The 27,228-nt window shown below is 40.1% G+C and overlaps 1 protein-coding gene across 1 annotated transcript in view; it reads left to right on the top strand.

Annotated features, from left to right (window-relative positions):
• The window catches only part of CMC1 (C-X9-C motif containing 1), a 41,312-nt gene extending 17,574 nt beyond the window's left edge, over positions 1-23,738 (top strand). The window contains exons 3-4 of the mRNA XM_034068752.1: positions 22,053-22,143; positions 23,475-23,738. Of these exons, the coding sequence (XP_033924643.1) occupies positions 22,053-22,143; positions 23,475-23,589 (206 nt within the window). The 3' untranslated portion in view covers positions 23,590-23,738. The remainder of the gene's footprint in view (positions 1-22,052; positions 22,144-23,474) is intronic.
• Positions 23,739-27,228: the final 3,490 nt, after the last annotated feature.

The raw sequence follows: 27,228 nt of genomic DNA, 5'->3' as shown, positions 1-27,228 counted from the left end.
GAGTCTTTTTTTTTCTTGAAGCCAATTAAAATCACTGTTTATACCTGAACTTTGCTTGTCTGCCTCAGTGTGAAAATACAGTCCTTAAATTATTTTTTTTTTAATGCATGTATTGTAGGAGTATCTGGGAATGCAGTGATCTTCTAATTCACCAGAGCAAAAAGATCAAGGAACTGATAAAAAATCACAGAATCATAGAATCAGTGAGTTAACATGACAGCTTCTGGTAATGTTTTTAACTGAGCTGCTGTGACCAGGTATTGATTATATGTGCTTGTGTACATATTGTTTAGTTTGATGGAAAGCTTGAGAGGTTACATGGGAGGAATCATTGATTTTATGACTGGAATAGACTTCTCTTATGAGGATGGAAAAAAAAATGCTGCCTTATTACCCATAACTTCATCTTCATGAGAGGAAGGTGTCTGTAATCAGACAGATGGACCACTCGGTGGATAAGGAGTTGTCTGGGTGGTCTCACTCAGAGTTGTGGTCAATGGCTCGATGTCCAAGGGGAGACCAGCGATGAGTGGCATTCCTCAGGGGTCGGTGTTGGGACTAATCCTGTTCAACATCTTTGTCGGTGACATGGACAGTGGGATTGAGTGCACTCTCAACAAGCTTGCCAATGACACCAAGCTGTGTGATTCGGTTGATACGCTTGAGGGAAGGAATGCCATCCAGAAGGACCTTGACGTACTGGAGAGGTGGCCAGTGCCAACCTCATGAAATACAAAAAGGCCAAAAGCAAGGTCCTACACCTGGGTCGGGGCAATCCCAAGCGCAACTACAGGCTGAAGGAGACTGGATTGTGTGAGAGCAGCCCTGCGGAGAAGGATTTGGGGGTGTTGGTTGATGAGGAACTCAACATGAGCCAGCAGTGTACTTGCAATGAAGTCACCTGTATTCTAGGCTGTATCATGGGTTAGAACTAGATGATCTTTAAGGTCCCTTTTAACCAAAACCATAACCAACGATATTTTGAGAATAGAGTTTCAATCCAGCAACAAAATTTCAGGAGGAGAAGGCGAGAAAAATACTACCTTCTGTTGCTGTGCTTATTATCTGAATATTAAAGTACATTATAGTCATGTTGTGTGTGACCCTATATGACCCTGTATGAAGCTAATGAGATTATTGTTGTACATGTTGGGCAGTTGTCATTTGTTTAAATTATTTTAGATGTTTTGGTAGTGTACAGCTGTATTTATTACTAGTAATAAGGTACTGTGTGTTTTCCCCTGTCTAGTATTTCTCAAGAGTAAGGTGCTGATTTTCTATATGATGTTCTTGTTTGTGCACAACAGCTTTTATTATACATTTTCAGTGAACATGTACTCTCATCGCATCTAACTATGTGAATTAATACAATCTCTAGAGGGATTATGGTATATTGAGCTTTGCTCCAACAAACTGGGCAGAGAGAACAGCTATAGGTAAATTACAGTTTGAAGAAATGAGATCTTAGATCTCATGGTTTTTATTTTTTTGGTGATACTTACAACATTAACTGCTAGTTTAGGAGGTTTTATAAAGGATAAATATAACAAATTGTGTTTCTTGGTAATGACAATTTAAGTATTCTCTCTGGTGTTAGGACTCTGAAGAAAATGTTCAGGAAGGGAACTCAGCCTATTTGATTTTTCTTTTTTTCTTCCCCCCTCAATGTCATTTCAACCCAGCTGATGACAAGAAATGGGTCAGACTGCTAGCTTTACCACTGTAACTTAGTTGTGTGGGGGTTTTATGTTTTTTTATTAGGGAATGGAACAGCTTTTAGAGGGACAAAGAGAAATGAAATCACTTTCAATGAAAGAAAGAGGCCTCATTATAGCCACCAACAGCAGTTATTGACAGCTACACTTCCTATTAACAAGGAGCATTTAAGAGTTTGGCTGTTGGATCTTTGGTCTTGATCTAATTTGCTAGCATTAATTAGTTTCTTTTGAGCACAGACACTTGGTGCTCACAGCTATAGATTTGGAGGACTAATTAGGACAGAAAATTGAACAGAATGGGGTAAGGCATTAACCTTCAACCATTACCAGCTGGGGCTCTGATAAAGACCACAGAGTCCAAATGCTCCTATTCATGCAAAGAGTACTCTAATGAATATCAATTTCAGCCAGGTTGCCATATCCTACAAGCACTGTCTTAATTTTGATTCTCTTACCTGGTATAGATTTTCATGTATGGATATTAAAGTGATATTGGTAGTTTAGACACATAGGTGACAACCTCAGGCGGTTACCTGTGTTTTGTCCAGTCTTTCAATTTGGTTTTCTCAAGTTAAGAGACTTCATTGGTTTCTGCTTAAGATCCTGAATTTCAAGTTGTGTTCCCTGTCCAGCATAATTATATTAACATAGCACGGATAAATTGCATGATGTGAGCAAATGCTGGTTTAAATAGGGGATGCTTGCATGTTTTTGGATTATTGTAGCACATGGTAGTAATATCCATGACCAAGTGCTGACCAAGCTAACTGCTGAAGGTTGAACAACAAGATTGCTTCTTTTACAACTTTTATGATGAGATACAATTATTTTATTGAGGTGTTAACTTGGTGATTCAGTTTTAGGAAGAAAACTGTTCTTTCAGACTGTGGATTGATAGTGTTTTAACATCTTTAGAATGGAAGTACTTTATGTACTGTTGCAGTCTCTCACTAATACCAGGTTTGTATCTTTTCCTAGATGTATATACACTATTTGCTGATTTTCATAGTTTTCCAGTTGACACATGTTGATTTTTCTGTGTCAGTCATTCTTACTGCTAGCAAGTGGGGGCACACTTAGGTGTCTGTAGGGTTTTTTTTTATCCATTGGTGGTGGTGATACCTGCAGGTACTGTAGCTTATGTATTAGAGTATTACAGTATCCTGGTTTTGTCTGGAATAGAGTTAATTCTCTTCCTAGTAGCCGGTGCAGAGCTGTGTTTTGTTTTCAGTCTGAGAACAATGCTGGTAACACACCAATGTTTTAGTTTTTGCTCAGTAGCACTTACCCTGATCAAGGACTTTTCAGTCTCTCATGCTCTGCCAGTGAGGAGGTGCACAACAAGCCAGAACGGAACAGAAACAGGACACCTGATCCAAACTAGGCAAAGAGGTATTCCATACCACAGCACATCATGTCCAGTATATAAATTCGGGGAGTCACCTGGCAGGCCCAGATTGCTGCTGGGGTCAGGCTGGGTATCAGTCAGCAGGTGGTGAACAATTTACTGTGCATCACTGCTGTTTATTTTTTTTTTCTTTCCCCCTTTTAGCTTTACACTCTTTCCCCTTGTAATTTCCCTTATCATTATTCATAGTATTAATGTTATGTTGTACTTTAGTTATTAAACTGTTCTTTTCTCAACCCACGGGTTTTACATTCTTTTGGTGAGCAAGTGCCTGTGTGGTACTTAGTTACCAGCTAGGTTTAAACCATGACAGTATTTTATTACTGTGGCATAGTAGCACATAGCAATGCATTGCTAATGGCAGCATATGTGACTTATGGTAACTTATGTTATTTCAACTGCATGTCCTTAATGATGTATTAAGTAGCTGCTTTGCAATTTTGGATTATAAACCCCTCTTAGATACTACATTCAGCAGTAACACAGTTAGCACTTTGTGTAAATATATCTATTACTTTTAAGAGGTTGTGCTATATTCCCATTGCATGTGTATAAATATTTATACTGCATATGAATTATGAATATTACCCTGGGGTTGCTTTCACACAGAAAATAGGTTATTTTTCAGATGTTGGAGTCAGAATGAGTTGTGCAGATACCATTAGGTTCAGCAGTAGAAAACAGAGCTTAGTTTGGCCAAGAAGCAGCTACTGTGTATTCAGACATACAAAAAATAGTGAACTTTGAAGTAGCCTACAAGCAGTGTATTGACCTTGTAAAGAATGTAGGATATTGAGGGTGAGGTAATAGGGGAAAACTTCTGTCCACCATTCTTTAGAAAACACATGAAGTTGGCAAGTGTATTTGCCAAGAAAAGTGCTCATCCAGAACACAGCAACTGGAAGTATTAATTCCAGTCGAGCTAAGTGGGAATCAGAATAGTGTTGCAGTTTTATCTAATATCCTTTGATTTTATGAGGCAGTGCATTATGAGAGTTGTAGTTTTGATCTATGTTATTTCCTGTAGACTGGAGGCTATACTGTTGTACATATCTGTGTGTGGAATATTACGATTCAGCAGAGCCAGTCACAAAAAATACACAGGAATCACAGGCCTTACTAGGCAATAGGAGAATGCAAGTTAAAGTTGAAATACAGCCTGGCAAATAAGCAGTCTTTCAGCAAGATGTGATGGACTAAGTGTTCTTCGTGCTTGTTGGTGTTCCAGAAACATCAGGGTGTGTTTAACGAAATATCAAATTTTCAGCCTCTTTGAAAACCTTTCAAACAACTTTTTCCATGTGGAACAGTAACTCTAAAGATTGCTTTGCTTAAATTGAGTAGTCCCTCCCACACTTATTCCTTGATATGGAAGTCAATGGATCCTGTGGTAACAATGCTGGCAGTGCACAACTTTTAAAAGTAGAAACAGTGTTGCCTGTTGCTGAATAAAACCACGTTCTTGTATGTTATTGTTCAGGTCCTTTTAATAATGGCAACAGAAAATAATCCTCCCCTTTCCCACCCTCAAATTTTTTTAGTTGCTATTCTAATTGTTTTTCAATAGTTGTCTTTGTGGTGTTGCAGAGGGAAAGAGTAGGTAAATCTGTCCTCTGAAGAATGTTCTACTTACAGGTCTGATGCCTAAATTGGGAATTGAGGCTACAGTAATAAAAGGTCATAAAAAACATTTGTGCTCTGTTTTCATCCCTCTGAATTTTAACAGACTTGCAGAAAGAGCACCCATAATGTTTGCTATGTATGATCAGTGTAGGTGCCCTCGTTTGAAGTGTAAGCATGTGACAGAAGGTGAGAAGTGTTTTGATTGAGGCATCAAGAGCTACAGAGCTGGTCAGAGGATGTGAAGGGGGATGGACTCGGAATACTAGAGCTGTATAGAGCTTTGGAGGTATGGATGAGGCTTTTAAATTGATGATCAGGGAACAAGAAAAACAATTTAGCTGCTGCATGCTTGATTTGAGAGGGATGATAGTAAAGGATTTGAAAGGAATCATATAAGGGCTGAAAGGTAATCATCCTGATGGGATAATGAGTAGGAAAGGAATTTACATTAGGAATTTTGAAGACGATACTGTAGAAGAATAGTGCATTAAAGTTTCCCTTGGATGGAGCAAGCAGATTCTTCTCTTGCTATCCATTGTAGTGGGAAGGAGTTGAAATAGTTGTAGGGAATTTTGGACTTCAATTATGGTATTAAAGGATCTGCCTTCATACCTTTTTCCTAAAATGAATTTAATGAAAGGTTTCTTATAAGTCCTAAATGCCTTTTTTTTTTGTTATTTCTAATACCAAGTTCAGTATTTCCTTGTATGTATTTTATCCCATACAATGTTTTGCACTTTATATACTTCTTTCTTCCTGTGTGTGATCAAGAATCTTTCAAGGAAGTATCTAGTAATTTTTCTATTCCTTTCTCTAAAAATAGAAACTAAATAGACCTTCCAAGCCTCCAGACCAGCAACATATTGTAAGGATATTTAAGCAGTTCTTTTTGAAACACTACATCATACAGTCTGCTTATGTGTATAAACTCATTGTTCCACTTGCATACCTGGCTTGATACAGGTCTTGCTTTGTTTCTTGGTGACAGAAATACGATATACACTTGCTATAATGGGATACTTGTGAAGTTGGTGAAAAAGCACTGCAAAGGTGTGGCTTGAGATGTAATACCACCTGTGGCTGTTGACTGTCAGACCTTCTAAAAGTAAAATTTCATGGAGACACAGCTTCTGAATGTGGGAAATGTATAGGAAGTGCAAGCACATAAGAGAGAGTTGGAAGCAGAACTTCTTGATGCAATCTAGCTGTTCGAACTGTGCTTTAATAGTATTAGCTTCAATTCCATAAAAAGACTGCCAAACGTGAGTGCTCTAGAAAATCACTTCCATCAATCAAGCATAAGAGAAATGAAGGGCTGGAAAGGACTTTTAGAAGACCCTGCACCATCATCTTGTCTTGTGGCCATATCTAGCATGCCTGTCTTTGTCCTGTAGCCCGAATTATGTTGCAGCTTCTATAGACAGGCTGTTCCTATGCTTAGTTATTTTTTACTGTTGAAAGCATGGTGAGTTATTTTTTTCTTGTTTTCTAAGTTTTGGGGTTTTTTTTTTTAATATCTAAACTAACTTTTCTTTGTGTATGAAGTTATTTATATTCTCAGACATCCAGGAGATTCTGAGTAGTGGTCTGACCAAAAGTGGCACTTTGAATGGAAGAAGTACGACAATCTGTTTTATCTAAAAAAGGCAAAAATGGGCAAAAGCAAAGGGAAAATAAAACCCTTGTTCACTAACCATCTTAGAAAGCTGTTTATACCACTGGGTTTCTGAGGTGGCTTAGGGAAGGTGTTGGACCCTGACATTCTAGTGTTGTTTTCAGGAGAATGGAAAATTGAAAATAAAGAAAGAAATAAAACCAGACAGAAACTTAATGTCACAATGTAAAAAATTATGTTTAGAGAGGAACTAACTAGGGAGAAGTAGTGCTTTCAGGTTGAAAAAATGGTCTCTAGTAAAGAAGAATGACTTCAAATACTGTACTTTGTTGCCCATTACTTCTTTTTTTCTCTGCCTTTGGGGTGGTAATAATTTCCTACAGTGAATCTGACAGACCAGTCAAAATAATTCATAAGGCCAATGATGAAAAGTACTCTTTATTTTTTCCAGTGTAAATAATCTTTGTCACTCCTCATCTGTCCTGATTTCCACTGCTTATTTCTTTGTATTTTGAGTGTTCTTTTTTAATCCTCCTTCCTAATGTACATGAACTCTCCAACCTACAGTATCCTTTCTGTTCATTGTTTAAGAAGCATAACAAAAGTAACATTGCTGAAGAATCTGAGCTCCCAAATACAGAAAAAAAAGCATGTATTACAGAATTTGCACAAGTATTAATTTGTCTGTGATACCCACCTTGGTTATGGCTATACAATAGTAACCAGGAGAAGATGGTGCCTGTCTTGTGTACCATCCCATTTCCTACCCCAACAGTGCAGCTTGCATGAAGTTTGGTTGTGTTTCTTTCTTGATTGCAGAGCACATCAGTGAGGGAGATATTTGAAAGCAAAAGTCAGCATGGTTAAAGAAACGTGGCATGCTGAGTGAGACCCAGTGCAGCAGGGCAAGCATGTCAGGATTCAGATGGGAATATTCCTTCTGGCTATGCCCATCTTCATGGTAAAACTCTGAAGTTCAGGGTAAAATTCTGCCAGGCCATAATTTTTACAGGCAGTGCACTGTGTTATGTTAGTGTAGGCTTCAACATATGTCTAGTGAATAAATAGAAACTTACCATTGCCTTCCATAGAATATAGAAAAGAAGAAAATAAACTGTATCCTGCTTATGGTTACATAACCAACAATTTACTTACTAATTAATTAGTAATTAATTAATTAATCTTTAAGAGGATACTAACAGAGCTCAGAGTTTCTGTGGTGTCTTCAGTGACTTCTATCCAGTGTCCTGTATTTAAAATATGTTATCTACATCCAATAATGCTTCATTACCATCAAGTAATAGTGATAATAGTTCAGCTTTCTTTGAGGTGTCTTCATCTTACACTTAGCTGGAAAATTAAAAGCGTATGCATGTATATGTGATGGCTTGGGCTTTTTTCATTGTGTACATTTAAAACAGCTTAAGGAAGTTAAGTCCATTGTGGGGTATAAGAATGGTGTGGAAAAGAATCCTCTTGCTTCAGCAAGGCTATTGAGTAAGTTCATTTTGGTACGCTTCATCCGTTAAGCAACTGAAACTTCAGCAGTTGTTTTAAAACAGAATACTGCTTGGGGAATCTGTCCTCTTCCCTCCTCAATCATATTGATGTAAATAATGGTTACTGACTGACCATAAACTTTTGAGAAACATTTATTGTTGGGCAGAGAACACTTAGTAAATTTCAAGCCCCATAAGTAGATGTTTGCAATTCTGTAGAAGGAAGATGTTTAACAGAGCTGACAACTTTTGCTTTAGCTGGTTTATGCCAGCAGTCCAGTAATTCAGGTGAACTGTTCTGGTTGTCTTGCTGTTTAAGCACCAGTGCAGGAATTTGTTTTTATTTTTTTCTGAAGTTAAATATGCTGGTTCCATTCCGTTGTAGATAACAACTTACATATTCCAGCATGCATTTATGTACCTGAATTTAATTAGTATCCCATTACTGCTGCTGTTAATGAAAGGTAAGATTCCATGTTGGATTTTTAAATGCAAAAATACATTCTTGTCTCTGTGGAAAACTGATGGATAGCCATGACCAGAGAATGAAGTTCTCTTCTAGATGATAACTAGTTGAGCTTAGGAAACAATGCAACATTCCACAGGCAGCAGTTCTATTACTGCAGCCTAGCTCGGATTCCTGGTCTTACCCAAGACTTGTAGTTAACAAAAGTTTATTCATTCTGAGGCATAAGCAGCAGTCTTAGTGCAGAGCTGTTTGTTCCAGAGCTGATACTACTGACCAGCCTTGCCCTAGTGCTTGAGTTGCAATGACCTGACTTGCCTGCAAGCTAATTCAGCTGCTGTAAGGTGGAGGAGGAGATCACCTCTATGAGTGTTAAAAGCACTTGAAGGTAATTTAGTGTTTACATGACCATATTTCAGGTCTGCCTAGGTACGTTTCACATAAAGGCTAAATTGAACCAGTGTCTACAATGGCTTTATGTGAAGCAGGTGAAATTGCCTAGTTTCTAATGTAATACAGTCAGTATCTTAAATTTGATTACAAAGTTTGTGTACTGAAATTCAGGTTCTACCATGTGTTGTAGGCATTCATAAAAGGAGATGCGATAGTAACAAGTGGTTTATGTGTCCAGACTAACAACTGATTGCAACTCTTTAACTTGGACAAGTTTTGTACTAATGGTTCTCCAGTGCTCGAGTCTCTAAGCCTTAGCTAAACTTGTGGCAAAAAGTCAGAATGATCACTTTATTCCAAGCAATCAGTGGGGTTGAATCTGAATAAGAAACAGAGTCTAGTCCTCCTCTTTTTCCTTCTGCAGTCTTTCAAAGCTCCAGTGGGGCAGCAGTTATTTCATACTGTTCTGCAGTGTTCAGAGAGGGGACCCCTGTAAGTGGAGCACTAGCTTTGGAGACGTAGGTAGGTTCCTTGAACTCCTCCTTTATGATTTTTTCTTAAGTCATGTAGGAGGGGGGAGACATTTCATCCCAGTTCTAGTCATCTGAAACTTGTGTCTAGTCTACACCAGTCATCCTATGTAAATCTCTTAGGTGAGCCCTAACTGCATTCTGGAAGTAGCTTGCACTCTGTCTCTCAGTTTTGTGTCAAGGACAACAACGTACTCCCAGAATCAGCTTTAGGTGAGACATGTAAATTTTGGGTAGCTAAAATTAGGTAAAGTGAATTCCACTGGCAGTCATTTTTAGTCTGTTCACACATGTAAATGAGGATAAGATCATATCTGGAAGAGAGCTATCATGGTCACTATATAAGTGGCATCACATTAGTGTGCATAAAGAGAGGAGGACTATGTTATGAATTTTTGTTAGGGCATTTGAGTTCCTGTAGAAGCCATGTAGAAACCCTTGGGCTTTGTGAGCATTTGTGAAGGATTTCCTTGAGCTGTTTTCTTCCTGCCTATCTCAGGTTGCTTCCACATCACTTGAGAGTCCTGTGATTTGTTAGTGCCTCCTCTAATGTTAAACATCAGTGTGTCTGCGGGTCCTATGAGCATGTGGACTGGCAGGTTACAAAGTGCCTTTCAACCCCCACCAAGATTGGGTGGAAAGCAGGGGCAAGGTAGTTGATGCCTGCTGCTTCATTACAAATAGGCTCAGTCGGGTATTGGAGTTAGCAATTTTAAAATCTGGGGGGAACATTTGGAATTAAATGAGGGTTTTTCATTTTCATGGCACAAATTACTTCCTGGTTGTCTGTTGTTTTCTTTGCACCACTAGCAGCAGAGCTGGGCTTCAGTTGAAGACTGAAGCATAAATGAAACTCTCTTCCATGGCTAATTTGACATCTTTTTTCCTGTTTCATCACTTTTTGTTTCTTGTCCTCAAATACTTACATAAGGCTTAAATCATACTTTGTAGAGGAAAACAGGCAAATAATCCCAACAGTATAAATTTAAGTCTGTAAATCTGAGACTTGCAACCAGCCTGCTGTATAAGAAAACAGATGCCATGCAATAAATTAATACTAAGCTGAATAATAAACAAGATGTATTGTTAAAGGTCTTTAATGCAAAGAGAGTGATTTCAGACATTCATATGCTTGTTTTCTGTCTTTGTTTAAATGAGGCCCTTGCATATGTTTTCTTTATTGTTCTCTTTTGCACACATTTGAGCTTTGTTGGGTTGAGAACTCTGTCTCTGGTTGGGCAGTGGTGATTAACTTACACTAAATAGGCAGCAGTAGTGTGATTTGAGAATGAAAAGGATTCATTTCTTTTAAATGAGGGAAAAAAAAACCCAAGGTTGAAGGAAATAGTTTACATAATCTGTAAACTAGTTAAAGAGCTGAATATTTATGCAGGTTGAAATTGAAGCTGAGTTGCCCTCTAGGGGTTTTACATTAATACAGCATATGCTAGCTTTTGGGTGGATTGGGTTTTGGTTTTTTTTTTCAGAATAAAGGTGAGAGAAGTCTTTGGGAAAACTTCCATACTGACAGATCTGTGGTGGTGGAGGCATGTGTACATCTGCATTCAGTGGGTAAAGCTCATTTGGTTCAGAACCCAGAAAAGGGAGGGAAGATTTTTAGCCAGGTTGTGTTCTTGTAATTAAAGTGTACCGGTGTACTTGCTGTCATGCAGTCACAGCACTGAGAGGTCACAAGCTGGAAAGATCCTTATGTAGAAGTCAGGATGCACTCCAAAGAGCTTTCAGTCCTAATCAGACATGAGGCACCAAAAGTTAGACAGGGATGTATGTACTGGTGCTACTGAGGAGGCCACAGTAATTGCAGCATTAAGACCCTCAGTTTCTGCTGGTATCTTTGCCACTGGATGATACTTTGAATTCTTAGCATCCTCAGCTGCCACTGGGTCTTCTGTCACATCTTGCCTTACAGCAGCTTGAGCCCTGTGGCTGAACGTGTTAGAAGCGATCTTTATTTCCTTCTTTAGAAAGCAGTTGACAATACCAGAGCAGTTCTTGTGTGTTTGTGTAGCATACAATATTTTGTATGAAGTATCATATACATGTATATTTTTTCCTCATCTAAACTTTTAATGTCTCCGTTTCCAATAGTTTTTTAGCAGATGCATGCTAATACTTGTTCATATATGTATTTTATATATATAAACACCCTTGTTTGAAGAATCGCTAAATATTTTTTAAAGAGTGGGTTTTTTTTCTAAATATGGAAACCACATATATGTGTTTACTTTTGCTGTTTCTTTTATAACAGTGTTGAGACTGTATTACTCTCAAATCTTCTTGTATCAGAAACAAGATACTTGGAGCAGAGTAGATGCACTTAAACAAGCACCTGCTGCCAAGCTTGAGTACATGTGTACATGTACTCAGTGCATGTACAAGTGCAGCTTGAGGAACACAGTGTAGTCAGCTGTCAGAAGCTAGAACGCTGTCGCCAAGGCTTCGTTACACCAAACTAGGTCTGGATTTGTGCCAGTGAAGTCTTTGGCATTACAGAGATTTTTATGCCATTTGTCCATTAAGCTTTACACTGAAGAACAGTTCTTCCTCTTTGAGAGGCTTTCATAGCTGACAGTTCCTGGTGGATTTTGGTTTGCTTTGTGGATTTGTCAGAAGCTTGTTTGTAAACCCTCTGTCCACAAGTATTTGATTGAACTGTCATCAAAATTAGAACCTTTGCTTTGGATAAATGGCCTCATTTCTTCATTACTCTATTGAATCAGATCTATTATTACACCCCCTTATACAGGTATAATGCTTTGGCCTGGTACTGTTTGGTTCCAACAGGTAGCAGCATAACAGAAGCATTGGCTTGGTTGTATCTGCTGTATGCTTGGGCATGACATCAGGGCTTCAGCCTGGTGTTTCCTTGTCAAAATCAGTGACGTTTATCAGCAGAGGTGTTATGTCCTCAGTTCTGCCTTCTCCCTTCTCTGATAATTGATGTCCATGCCCAAAGTGCTGGTCAGAGAATGATTCATGGGAGCAGTGCATCAGAACAGAAGACGTGGCAGGTTAGAGGAAAGGGGGTTGATCACTTTTAGGACTCCCTTCTAGAAGCAACAGCTGATTGCTGTCTTAGGCAAGCTTTTGGTCCACAACAGAACTGCTCCAAGTAAGGTTGTATGTAATAAGCTGCCAGTCTTGGATTGTTCTGAATAGCCTTGTCATCATCTCCTCAGTTTAATGTCTATGAGAAGGTCTGAAATTTTGATCCTATTCTGTGTGCCCCATCCCACTGCCACTCCCCATCTGGATCCATGAAGACAGTTTCACTTTTACTTAGAGGATGTTCAGAGGAGGGTGAAATACTACTACTACTACTACGTCCAGCTTCGGTATTGGAACTTGGAGTTAAAATCATCCTTTTGGAAATACGGTAAATTGAACTGAGGGGGGAAGAGCTATCCTTGCAGCAAAGAGCTGGTGTGGTGGAATATTCGTGTAATTGCCTCTTCACGAGGTCCGTAAATGACCTGCTCTATCTCCACCGTGTGGCAGAAGGAGGTTACTGCGATTTCTGCCATTCTGTCTCCTGTAAATTGATTTTTTTCTCTTCAGCTTTGGAGTTCAGCTGAGGAGTCAGTCACTGTGGGACACAGGGAGGGGGATGTTGTTTCTTTTGATCATCTGTTATGCTAACTTCTCACTGTCCTTGAGTGGCTCGGCAGGTCCCAGAGGAGGAGAGAGGATGTGCAGCGGTGAGGGTTCTCTGTGCAGCTCAAGTTGGATGCACTTGTTTATATAAAAGCAGGCAGTGACAGACAGTAGCCATGGGGGAACTTGCATTTGTTCCAGTTCTGCCTCTTCCAGTGCCCAGTACAATAACGCTTGATGTCAAGGATACTTACTGCAGGGTGGGAGGAAAATGAAATAAAGGCAGCTATAAAGGAAGCAGTTGTTTAGGAACACTGCAGTTCAAGTAGGTGGCTGTTCTCACTGGGCATGCTTTACCTGAAACCTTACATAGAAGGCAGTACTTGTACTTGACTAGAACATTCCTAAAGCAAGTATCTTCAGTAGACAAATCATGATCTTCCCAAGGAAACTTTCACAGCAATGCACTTACTTTGCTTAAAAGGATATTATTTTTTCTTTGTAATTTCAGTGGGAAGAAAAGGAGCTCTGCTTTTCTTAACAAATCTACTTGACTAACCCAGCACATCTTCATCTCTGAGCACCTAAACCTCCCCTGCCTGACAAAGTACAGTCACTGTAAAGCCTTATACATAATAATTATGCCTTTGCTATTTCTATTCTAGCTTCTGAAGATATAACCCTCCTTGTACTGCTGTGCTTGGAGTGTTGTGCTTAGTCAGAGGCAGGCAGTCTTGTCTCTTAGCCCTGAAAGAGCTGGAACTTGCTTCATAAATGTGACAGTGTACTGTATTTCTGTGTGTTTGGGGCAAAAAAATGCAACTGTGTGTATATGCATATATTTGCAGAGAGGTGTTTATACACACACATACAAAAAAACACTGACAAGTCTGGAAATTCAGGATGGGAGATCAGATCAGGTCAAGCTTGTGCCCTCCAGACTAAAGCTAACAGATATTCCTGTGCATCATCTGTGCCAAAGCTCTGTTTGCTGTTAAAGTCCAAGTTCTGTCAAAATTCTGTGACTAAATGCATATTACTACAAATAATGCCTACCATAGCATTTCATCAGGAAAGGACTATCTGATATTTTGAGATGTACATTTTTTAAGACTCATCTTTCCCAGCTCTGGATTACTTGGGAAAACACTTCCCCAGTCAAAGAGGATTGTGTGCCTTCGAATCTTTATCAGACTGAAAACAAAGATTCATCTTTCTAAGCCTCACCCCCAAAAAGACACTTGCCTCAGATCTCATGTGTGCAGCATGGATACAGAAGCAGAGAATGGGGAAAGGTGACCGGCCCTGCCCAAGCAGCATAACTAAGAGCTGAGAAGCACCTTGAGGTTGCATGTGTGTGTATGTTTTTTTAGAACTCTCTTTTTTAACTCTTAATTACTTTACTCTGCTCCATGATCCTGCTGGGCACTGCAATGAGACTGACTGGCCTGTAGTTCCCTCGGTCTTCCTTTGTTTCCCTTTTTAAAAATGGAGGTTACATTTCCCCCTTTCCACTCAGCAGGAACTTTTCTGCATTTCTCAAATATGGTAATGACTTGGCAACTACATCCACCAGTTCTCTCAAGACCTGCAGATAAACCTTGGCACGTCCCATGGACTTGTGCACTTTCGGATTCCTTAAATGATCTCAAACGTGATGTTTTCCTGCAGTGGATAGTTCTGCATTCTTCCAGTCACTGCCTTTGCCTTCTGTGGCTTGGGCAGTGTGGCTGGAGCTCTTGTTGGTGAAGACTGAGGCAAAGAAAGTCATTGAGTACCTCGGCCTTCTCTATGTCTATGAGCAGCTGAGCAGCAAGTTCTGTTTTGAACTGACTGCTGCTGGAGAATCCCTACATGCCTTACAGGAATGTTCAGAACTGGTATGATACTGTGGTTTCTTAAAAAACCCAACAAACACCACAAATAAATTTAAAAAAAAAAACCAACATTTTTTTCCTATTGCTTTTGAAACCAAGTTTAAGTAAGCAATTGATTTCCTATATTCATTTGAAAAGCCCCTTCTAAGCTGTAATATCAGAAAACAAATGCTCTTGCCAGGTGTGAGCAGTTGACCAAACCCAGAGACATGTAATATCTATGCGGTTTAGATTTGAAAACTTTGAAGACTTGCTTCCAAGTGGCATTTACAGAGCCAGTACCTGGATAGTTCTGAAACCAAAAACCAGCCCCCAAACATTTTTGACCTGTGTGGTGCCTTTCCTCCCCGCTGCTTTGGCCTGTTCCACATCCAGCCGAGGGATATTTGGAGGCCAATTAATTTTTGCAGCAGGATTTTTGAAAACTTGCTAATGAAAAAGGCATCCATGGTATGACACAGATAACCACAGTTGCAGTAGATGGGACTTCAGCAGGACTTAAACTGAAGGGGCTGACAGATGCTGGGGAGATTCGTGTGCCTTTTTGGTACTGGGCTGGTTTTTATCTCTTTCTTCCTCTTCTTCTCTTGGAGGCTTATCAGATAAGACCCATTGTGCAAGGGTTTTGATAGGCAGGTGAGAATTTTATGCTTCAAGGTATAAGCCAAGCTTATAGTTTTTAGGGGTTAGGAAGAAAATGTTCTTCCATAATGTAGACTTTCTGACCCCTCTTTCTGAAGCAGCTATTACTTGCTTCTGAGAAAGATGGTACACAGGACAAACGGGCCCTTGGTCCACTTCAGTGTGTTAATCATCTGTATATGTCCTCTAAAGCAAAGTGTTCAGATTTTTTTCTAGGATATAACTCGTATTCTTTACTCCAAGGAAATGTGTATATAGAAACAGTTCTTGGCTTTTGTGGATACATTCTTCCTCTGCAGATCACAGTTGTGCTATCTGGGCAAGGGGTAATGGCTTGAAACTTAAAAAGGGTAGATGCAGATTAGATATAAGGAAGAAATTCTTCACTGTAAGGGTCTACTGTCCTGGTTTTCAGTGCTGAGTGCACCCTGGAAAAGGTTGCATAGGAAGAGAGATCTTTAACACAGTGAATATCCCTTTCCTAAAATTCCTGGAATTGTCTCTCCTTGTCAGTCCTGTGTTGTGTGCGCCTGCATATTGATCATCTGCCCCAGGACAGATACGGATGCCCCCAGTAGTATGTTGGAGCTACAGAAGCTGAAATGTAGCTGCTTTTTGGGGGTGATGATGGGCAGGAAAAGGGAAAGTATATGATTATTTTTATGTTATAGCAAGTGAATACTTGTGGAGACAAAGTGTTTGATCTGATAACAGAGGTTCACTTCAAAGAATCAAGGTTATTTTATGTCAATTTTCTCTTTGCCCTATATAAGATGCATTTAATTATTTCATGCTATCTCCCTCTGTTCAAATTAATCTTTCTTATATATATTGTTGCTCAAATTAGAATAATTCTTTAATCAGCTGTTATGCATGCCATAGTAGACTAGAATAGGAAAGCTATTCCTGGCTTACTGACTATGCATGTATTTTATTTGTTATTGTAATTTAAAAGTAAAATCAGAAATATTGATTTCTACTTGACTGGAGAGATGATTTAGTTTGAATATCAGACTGATCTTAATCAGGTGAAAATTAATTGAGTTGGAGGTATTAGATATTCAGTGATGTTAACTGAACCATGAGCAATCTACAGAGAAGCTTTCTTTTGTACTGTGTTAGAAATATCAAATAGCTCGCACTCTACAATGTAAAACAAGCTTTTCATGTGCACCCTACTACTTCCTCTGGCTCATTAAATGCACCAGTGATCTGTTCTGTGCATGCTGAGTAACTGCGAAGTAACAAGCTAATAAATCACAACTTAAAATCAAAATTAAAAGTAGAACAACTTCACCATCAAATGTTGCTCATAATGTTCTGTATCACTTTAATATTTATATACATCAACACATGTAGATCTAAAAATCTTGTCCTTGCTTACATTTTAAGGAGAACTATTTCCTCCTCCTTCCACCATCACTCCCCCAAGTCCCCAGTGTTACTGGGGCATCTTTTCTCCAACAAATGGCAGAACTCAAGGAATTACCTAAATGTTGGACAGAACTATTTCCCTTTTTGTTTAAAGGCAAAAAGCCACCTCAGGAATAGAGCACAAGCCTGGTCCGGATCATGATACAAGGGGTTTTTTTATTTTAAGAGTGTGATAGCAGTATCATAAGTGTTGAGAAAATATAAATGGTGAGATAACACCTCTGTAGGACTTTTGTCTTAAGTAGTAAAATTGTAAAGTCTTTAAATAAACTGGAGCCAGACCTGAGAGGATCAATTTATCTTGATAATGGGGAATATTTCATTTGTTTTGTGTACCAGAACGTCTGCAAAATAGATACATAAAGCTACAGTTCTAATATTATAATTGCACAGCACTTTGCAACAGGAATCAATATGAAAGTGCCAAGTATTGTTGTAATCTGAACCTGTAAAAATGAACTTTCAGAAATAGTCTTTGGACTGTCTACAGTTTATACACTGAAAAGAATAACAAGGACCCCTTGGCACTGTTCTATCAACACAGTTCCTGTGCAGCTGGTTATCGGTACCAAACGCTTTTGTTCTTTTCTTGCTTTGCACATGGAGAGACCTTTCTGTTTGCACAAAGAAGTAGTGAAGTATCTAATATTTTTTAAGTATTTAAAGTAAAAAAGAATTAGTTTTAAAAATCCGCTACAAACACAATCTGAGACCAGCCTACCTCTGCTTGGGGTGGAGGGAGGTTGTAGGCTGTGTAGTGTTTTAAATATGGTGCCTTGGTTTTGTTGTCCACTGTTCGTAGGTTTCAGATACTGAGGTTAGGAGTGTTAAATTTAATCTTCTGTAGTGGCTTGAAAGAAAGTCATTACGCAGCAGAGCTATGACTGTGTGTCGTGGTTTAAAACCAAGTCTACACAGCTCATTCACTCACTCCCCCCCTTGCTCCCCCAACTCCTAGAGAGTTAGGAAGGAGAATCCAAAGAATGCAGCCCCCATGGGTTGAGATAAGAACAGTTTAATGGCTAAGGTATAACACAAATCATTACTGCCACTACTACTACAAATAATAATGATAAAGCCAATAACAAGTGAAGAGAATACAACACCTCACCAGCCGCCGACCCATAACTCACCCCACCCTGCCTGACCAAACACCGACCGATACCTCCTCCATCCCCCCAGAGCTTCAGCCCTTCCGGGTCTCTCTCGGTTACATCCTGGGTATGATGTGCTATGGTATGGAATACCTCTTTGGCTAGCCTGGGTCAGGTGTCCTGTCTCTCCTTCCTCCCGGCCTGCCCTCCTCCCTGGCAGAGCATGAGCTCAGAAAGTCCTTGAACAAACCAAACATTTGAGCAGTAACTCAAAACGTACTTACTGTCAGCAACTGTTCTCAGCCCGAAAGTTAAAACACAGCACTGCACCAGCTACCAAGAAGGAGAAAAATGACTGCTACTGCTCAAACCAGGACACTGTGTTATGCTAACTGTTGGTTTGTCCCTTTGAGTCAAAGCCCTACAAGTTTTTATTTTCATCATATAAGAACAAATACTTCTTGAACCTATGACTATGTTCTGAGATGAAAATAAGTAGTATCGTAGCTTTTTATATTCTTGCTTTAAATTAAGAAGTGTATGTACCAGGACATCTGTTGGTGGATACCCTCTATACCATGCAACCTTGTTGTAACTAACTTTCTGGTAGTGTATTTGATCTTTTAAAAACTGATAACCAACACTTTAGTGTGCTGATTACTGCATGTATCTCTGACTGCTTGCATAGGCAAGGGGAATCATCTGTCCAGTCTTCATTCTGAGATAAATGAACTGCTGCCCAGTTTCACTTCAGTTTCCATCTGCTTCTCATGTTGTTCTGTAGTAAAGTCATAAAACAGAGTTGAGGGAAAAGGCTATTAAAAACCCTAAAGAAAAAAATCCTTCTTAGGTACTGATTATTTTTCAGCAGAGATTTATGTAAAGATCTTGGTGAACAGTTCTTTACTGTGTCAACCTTCTAGCTAATTATCAAAGAAGCTCTAAGAAAGCAATTCTTAATCAACCATCAAATACACTAATTAATAATCTGACATTCCAAAATAATTCTTGATGCCTCCAACATGATTTCTATAATTCTGTGTCTGAACAAAGTTATACAAAATCTCTGAATAGGATTTTAATACAAAATAATGATGCATTTCCAGACAGCATCAGAAATAATTTTAGAAGTTTTTTAAAAGCTCTTTCTTCCCTTTTAAAAGCTCTTTCTGTGACCCTGCACATGCCAGGATCTACAAAAGCAGCTGAGTTTCTCTGTGTTCTCCATGTCCTGCTTTCTCAAGTATGTAAGTTGAGATGGAGAGACACAGTGAAATACAGCTTTTGAATCCTGGGCCATTGGGGATCTGGAGGTGCCAAGGACCAAAGTGAGCTGCTCAGGGCCTGAGGTGCTCCCTGCTGAAGAGTCAGTCTGTAGAGGGGTCACTTGTCACTAACCTCAGCTACAAAACTGTCACTGTCCCTGAAAATCATAGGAGCAAAACGGTCTTCCCTCTGTAGAAAGATCACTTACATATGCTTTATATGTGAGAACTGGCAAAGCTGAACTGCTCTGTATTGAAATACGGTTGTTCAGCTTCTGTTCAGTTGAAAACAGACCTTGGTCTTGGCAAAGATACTGTCTGGCTGTATGTACTTCATTGATTTAGAGAAGGTACTAAATAGCTAGCTTGCTTCAGCAGGTAGAATCTCTCTATGTGGCTGTAATGCCATGAAAGTAAGGAGACTTAAAATGCTCAGCAACTGTGCCCAGAACTTTTGGAATTGCCTTGCAACAGAAGCACAAAGCTTTATTTGAGAGAGAGAGGAATAACATGAAACCTGCCCTCAAATCAGCAATGAACTGCTCAGTGAGCTATTTCTGAGCTGCAGCCTTGAGAAGAGCCCTTTGCTCAGTGTGCATCCCCTTAGACACAGCCTGTGGCGTGGCAAGGAGCCTGTGGGGCTAACCTGTGTCAGATAGGATGTCACGAGAGAGGGGTCCGTGGCCAGTTTCCGTGGTAACTGGTAGGCACCTGCAGCTTGCTGACGCAGTACTGGATCTGGCCCTGTCTGTGCACAGAGCACTCAGTGATGGACATATGTGGCTGTCCTGGCAAAGCCTCATCAGGGTTCGTTTTGTGAAGGATGAGCTTTTTCTTATTTTCCCTTTCTAACAAGGTGTTTTCAGTGGTGTTGAGCTCTGTCCCTCCTTTTATTCAGCTTGTATTTGTAAATAGTGGGGATAACTTTGATTGTTTGAAACATTTCTTTCTGTTCTGTTAGTCTGCAGTGAGTTTGCAGACTGGCCTAAATTTACATCTGATTTCACTGATGCCTAAGGTTTTGTTTCAGTAGCTTGCTGCTTGCAAGGAGAAAGAAGACAGTACATTAGTCACAGTCTTGTAAAGTCATGGAAGGCCATTTGCTAAAGATTGGAGGATGCACAAGATTTCTGAAAGATGCAGTCTGCTCTGAAAGAGTAGCTGCTCTCTGTATCATGTGTGGTGCATCATGAAGGAGGTTGGTTTGAGGGTTCCCGAGTGTTCCAATCACTGCTCAGAGCTGCTGAATTGTTAAACTACAGTGGGGTAGTATCAGATCGTCTGTATCTGCTCCTTCTGTGGTGTCTTGCTGTGCACCCTGAAGCTTTGTGCAGGTTTTGCTTGAGTGAGAAATGAGTGGTGATTGTAAAGATTACAGAGATGGAGATTAATTCTTGGTTTGAGATTATACCTGGAACTATTGTGCACTTTTTGTGAGATTGTTCTCCAAACCAGTAGTTCTAACACCCTTTGTGCTGCTCAGCAGTGAGATGTTTTTCATGAAAGGGTTGTGACAGAGCCGAATTAAAAACAAACCAATATTCTCTAGAATGTTTCTGGTAAACGTTTATAGCAAAACCTGTCTTGAACCACACTCCTTACATGGCTGCCAGAGGGATTTTAAAGTGCTGGAAGAGAGAGGAGAGCAGGATAATCAGGCTTTTTGTGCTCATACGAGGATGCCCAGTATCCTTTAACCTGCTCCTATTCTTCCTCTCTGTTGTTAAGAGTCAGTAAGGTTAAAGCTAGAGAGCTGGAAGCAGTTTTATCACTTCAGGGCAGTGCTTGGCTGCATACTGCAGGCAGGGCCACCTGAAGCCATGGGATGTTTGCAATTGCAGTTCGGGTTTTGTTCTGGGGAAATCGCACCTTCAACCAGTCAGACTGGTGAGCTAACGAGTGAGAGGGACCTCCTGCTGGCGTTTCTGACTTCACAGCTTCCCGAAGGGATGGTTAGTACAAACCAGCACAGCACCTAAACAAGTGTCTGTAGAGAACAGAAATCAAACTGGTCATTATGCAAACCATGAGTGTTCAAAGGCTTCCGAGGTTTTCCCCAGGAAAAACAAAGGGCATTGTGAGAAATGTGATCAGAGGTATGATGTTTTCAAAGATGCTGATGTAGGGACGTTCAATGTCAACAGTCCAGGAAAGAACAGAAGAAATGTCAGATTCACCCTTTAAAAGCCAAAGAAATATTTTCATAACCTGATAACACATTTCTTGTATTGTTCAGAGTAAACTTCAGGTAGCCAGAAGTATCCTTGAAGTGTGCATGTGGATTTGGATGACTTGAGGTCTAAAGCTAAAACACATACCAAACAAGATCCTGGAAATTAAAGTGGGGTTGTTAATGCATACCTGTGAGCGCAGGTCACTGGGTCTTCCCAACTGGTAATCGGCTGGTTAATTTAAACCCATTTTTTGCATACTTCAGTCATACATTTTCAGGTAGCATGTGGTTGTGTTAGGTGAGGTGCTGTGTCAAAGCATGTTTTAAGTGTGCCTGAGTAATGTTTGAGGTAGATAAGACATCAGTTCTTTGCAGAGTTTTGCACGTATGTAACTTTGACTGCAGAAGGACACTTAACTGTCATCAACATTTTTAGACAATGCTACTTCTAATTGTAAACTGCTTTAGCAAAATCCCAATACAGCCAAGGATAAGCAGGTGACCCTCACCTAGGGGTTGTATGAAGCTTCCTCCTTAGTGTGAGGAAGCGTGTGGCTCACTTCCTCCTTAGTGTCTTGCCGGTAGTGTCCAGGATACAAGAAGGTGGATTTTTATATGAAAGAGTATACACACAGGTGGAGTTCTTTACCAATGTCATTTTCTAACTTGGTGGGGTTTGGTTTTCTTTTTTTTTCCCTAGCATTTACTAAGTGCTGTCAAGAAACTGGTTTTCTGATGGTGGTGAAGTGTCGGCGGGAGAACACGGCACTGAAAGACTGTCTGGTTGGCTAGTAAGTACCTCATGAGGTTGTGTTCTCTTTTGTTGTTGTTGCCTGGCCTATACTGATCTAGAAATGAGTAGAAATCTTAAATCCTCTCTGAAGGGTTATGTGGGATTAGTGACTTCAGTGTATTTTCTGAAGATTGTATCTTTGCTTCATTATAAACTGTGCAGGTCAGGGCCCTAACTGATGGAGTTATATTGCCTTAGTAAAGCTGCCCTATGGCTATAAAGAGTCCTCTTGATTTAAATGGTGATGGGTGTGGATTTCCTTGATTTAAATGCTGACAGACAGATTTTGAGCCCCGATGACACACAGCACTGTGCTGACTGTGCTGCGTTACCTGTGTGGGATAAGTTTGTTTGGATTTTGCTTCTTGAACTCTTCTAAGGTTTAGTCAGTGCCCTGAAAACGCCCTGCTGTTGTGAACAGCACTGGCAGCAGCAGCAGGGAAATTGTTACATACTAGAGAGAGCAACTTGATGCTGTGATGGATTGAAATGTCTCTTTCCAGAGCCCTAATTTATCCCCAGTGTCGGCAGGCTGGCATGTGGGATTCTTGAATTTCCCAGGGAGAGGGTTGGGGATTCTATGATTTTGACAGGGAGGGGGGAAAGAAAGGTCTTGGTCTGGGGTTTGGTGGAATGTGTGTCCTGCCCTGTTAAAGCAGAGGTTAAGATTAAATGTCTGTGAACTAGTGACAGGTATCCTCAAGTGTTTGGGAATTGATGAAGCAACTCAGGCAGCCAGGCAAGAGTTCAGGCCTGACTGCAGTGAGAACTTAAAGAGTTCATTCAGGTTTTAAAAACTGAAACAACAGCATCCAACCAAAATACTACTGAAAAAAATGCTTAGTGCTTGGATAACTCTACTTGAAATCAAAGCTGCGAGAAAAAAATGGATTGAGTTTAATGTTCAAGGAGCTACATGTCTACTGTTCAAGACATATATTTGAACCTGTTCCCACTAGTTGCTCGGGTGCATAACAAATGTCAGTGGTCTGCATCAGATTAATGTGCTGCAGAAGGTAAATGCAAGTAATAAATTACTTCCCTGAACTGAAATGCCAACTGTCTTCCCCTTTTTCTACCTTTTCTCTTCATGGCTTCACTGTAGAAGCTTAAAAAAGATTATGCCTCGAGAGAGAATGCAGTATCTCAGTATTTAGAGTTTACAAAGGTAACCTTAATGCCTAGGTGCATAATAAAAAAGGTATTTTATCACTGAAGTCAGGACAGTTTCCTTTGGGTGTGAGAAGAAGATCAGTTCCAAGTGTTATTCATACAGTATCTGTTCCATATTCCAAGATGAAAACCCAGCATTATGTATTTGTTTTGTAGCTATGATGATCCATTATTCTATGAAGAATGCAAAACAGAGTATTTGAAGCAGAGAGAAGAATACAGAAGAACTGGAATTAAGAAAAAAAAGCAGAAGGTCACTTCAAATGTATAGTTAAAACTAAAAAATTAACTTTTCAAATTTCATATCCAACTTTGATTTAAAAGGGACTTAAGTCATCTGTACCCTCTGTGTGGAATTTAACTGAAATACACAAAATGGGATGAATGGAGAATAAAGTGAACTTTGACCTTAAAAGTCAATATTTTAATTCCCTGTAGTGAAATCCTTAAGGCAAGCTGTCACAGCTTGCAGGGGAACTTGCAGCACTCTGTTCGTCTGCCTGACTCGAGGCTTTGTTACTCATTCACAAATGGCTGTTGGGAATTTGAAGTGTGTTTAGTTCTGTGTGGCCAGCTATGCGACAGCAAAACCTCAGGGTGAATAACTGAAGTTGTATTAACTGATCACTAATTGGGTATGCATTGAAATTGGTCTGTTTGTCATCTGAAGCTGAGGGTGTTATGAGAGTGCTCTTACTTAGAAGAGAATGGTGGCAAATGCAGAAAAGCCTCTTGTACCAGTTTGATTCATCTTTTTATGAAAATTGTGAATCATACAAGAACCTGACAGCACTTTTGCCTACACTGTGACTCATTTTTAAGAGCGCTGTGTCAGAAGAGCTGCCTGTCCTGTGCCCATGTGCAGCCCAGAATGACTGTTGTGACACTAGAGGGAAAAGTCTTCCTGACCTAAACCTTCCCCAGGAAGGAGAAGGCAAATGACCGAGAGCAGCATCTTCCCCTGCCTTCCTCTTTCACAATGAAGAACTGTTTAAGCTACCACACTTCAGGAGTGGGCAAGTGACCACATTTGCAAAATAATTACGAGTTGAGGTGAGTAGGCAATCAACCCAAGTGTGTAAGATGCAGGTTGCTTCTTGCAGAAACTAAATAGGGACTTGAAAGTCCCTATAAATAGGGACTTGCATAACAAAGGATCTTCTTTATATTGGTATTTGAAGCTGCTGAACTGTAGAACTCTCAAATGCACAAATGGCTTCACTAGAAATAGTCTCCCAAACTTATTATTTATATTATCAGCACTGATAAGCTCTGAAGTTGCATGTGCTGAATTACGGTATCAGCCCTTCATTTCTCTTTACCTACACTGTGTGAAGAAGAACTGGGTTGTTGCAGCTTCTCCTGTGTGGACTGTGGCACACACAGAGCTGGACTTTGCTCCTGGCTCGGGGATCAGCTTCTCTGTAACAAACTCATGGCCTTAATGCAATGTTTCCTTGTTTCAAATTCCTCACTTCACACCTTTCACTTCCCTAATGTCTTGTGCCATATCCTGTATTTTAATTGCATTTACATCTTCTATTTAAAGTTCAAATGAAAGAATGAGTACTGTGAGGTGACAAACTCATACTAGTAAATTGCTTTCAGTTTTGGTTTTGTCGTAGCTGAAACCTCTGCTTCCTACTGGGGTAAACAGGAACCAGCCCTAGATTCTAGTCAATGTAAGAAACATCAGTAGTAAGGTCTTACTACTGTAAGAGTGATTTGACTCCCAGCAGTCTTGCAGGGTGGTGTCTCAGATTGTGCAGCACAGGAGCCCCTTTGCAGGGAGAACTGGGCAAGCACCCCAGACACCCGTGGATTTCACTGCTGTACTCTTCCAGCATATTAAAGCTCTCCTCAAACTCCTGAGACAAGCCCCCTACAAATGCAAGACCTGAAAGGCAGGAGGAAAAAGGTGCCGTATACTTATTTAAAAGGTTTGCCCAAATGAAAACTCAAGAGGAAAAGTGAGTGGCAGTTTGTAATGCACAGGGGTTTCAAAGCAGGGTGGAACTCCCTACAACTGTGGTCTGAGATACCGCTGACAATTAATGGCAGCCAGAAACCCACTCTGCCTCATATTTAGTACAGCCATACTCCTCCAGTAATCCCTGTGATGTCTGTTTACTTTGCTGGTCCAAAAATGGGTTTAGCTTTAGTGCCAGTAATAGAACAGAATATTTTTTTCCATTGTCCTATGTTCATACAATCGCAGGTAGCTCAGTGCTCCACCTAAAGAAAGGGGCAAAAGCCCAACCCCTAAAAAATAACCTCAACAATACCAAAAATCAACCAAAGAAACCCAAATCTCACATGCCCTTTGTATTCAAACTACACAAAGCGAGAGGGAAACACCTTACCACTCTGTGCCCAGTGTTCCTCGCAGGGCTGGGCTGAAGACAGAAGAGAATGCAGGCAAGTCAATCAGGTACTTGCACTTTTCATTCTTCCTTCACCAGGTCATAACATCAGTACTAACACCAGTGTCTGAGCACTGGAGTTTCAAAGTCTGCTGCAAGTTGACTTTGAAATAACATTAAATCTGCTTCACATCACTAGTGTAGTTCATATTGTACTGACGTGGACCTGTGTTACATCACTTGGTGTTGTCTTACTGTATCTCCAACCGTGTGTATCACACTGCTTTCCTCTTTTTCCAGCTGTAAAAATTTGATGGCACATTACAGCTATTTTGGAGTTTGCTGGTCTCAGTACACTTAGTTCACAGAAACTCATCAGTTGTAAACCTGCAAAACCAGCAGGGACACTGAAAATGATGAGATTTTTAAAATATTTTAAATGAACCAAACAGTGGAAGTTTACGTACAAGTCATTAGGTTAGTCCAACTCACCAAATATGTATTCATCAGCTCACTATATGCTCACTTAAACATGTAAAGCAGCAATTCTCTCTTGCCCCAGAAAAGTTGGATTCTGTTTCTGTTAAATGGAATTTAACTGATGGTGCTTTCCCAAATTAAGAACTGTTGGATCAGTGCAGGGGGAAGTTTTAAACTGTTCTGCATTCAAGTTAATGGATTGTGGGTATCATTTAATGTATCTATTTGAGGAGTGTGGTCTGTCCTTTACGCAATTTCATGGGTTTATATTAAGAAATGCACATGTGCACACAAACCACCAGAACTCCTTTACTACAGCTACTTCTGCATGTAATCTGCTGTCATTGTGATGAAAAGATTTCACTTCTGAAAATGAAAAGAGCCGTGTAAGCCACTAGTGGCATGGATTTTAATGACTTTTCCATCTTGAGTCAGAATTTGATTGTATGCTTCGGCCCAACAGATGCTTCAGCAGCCAGCTAGCTCCCAAGTGACCTCAAACCTGGGGACTTCCTTTTCAAATGTTACAGCTTGGGCACAGCAATGAGTGATTGGATTGGAAATGCTGCCTACAGCAAGCTCACCATCAGCCTGCCCTCCTCTCTCCCGCAGCAGCACTTCTGAAGTCCCTTCTCAGCAAACATTGCTGCTCCCTCCTCCATCACAGGAAGCAGCACAGAAGATAAACTGAGTCAAAGGCAAAACAAATTCTCAGACACTGCGCAAAGAAGCTTAAAATTGAGTTCCCTTATCACACAGGCTGATCAGGAACCTTTAGACACAAGGAGTCAGACCATAGGCACACGCTGTAGCTCAAGGTAACTGAAGTCCTTCAGCTTTCAGCATCCAGCTTTTCCCAGAATAGACTGAAGCAGTCCACAAGGATGTTTGGGTTTTTGTTTTTTTTTTCCGAAATAGAAGAGGATGTAGTTGCTTGTATTTGGAATGACATTTATACACAATCAGGAAACTAAAACTGAGTAACTGTTGGGTCCGGTATGGAAAGGAGATTTGTAGTGAAACCAATTTCAAACAAAAATAAATTTATTTCAAATCTTACACAGTAG

Source organism: Melopsittacus undulatus, chromosome 1 (assembly GCF_012275295.1).
Source record: "Melopsittacus undulatus isolate bMelUnd1 chromosome 1, bMelUnd1.mat.Z, whole genome shotgun sequence".
Classification (NCBI taxonomy): domain Eukaryota; kingdom Metazoa; phylum Chordata; class Aves; order Psittaciformes; family Psittaculidae; genus Melopsittacus; species Melopsittacus undulatus.
The sequence above is the reverse complement of the archived record's forward strand: the minus strand, read 5'-3'. Positions and strand labels throughout refer to the sequence as shown.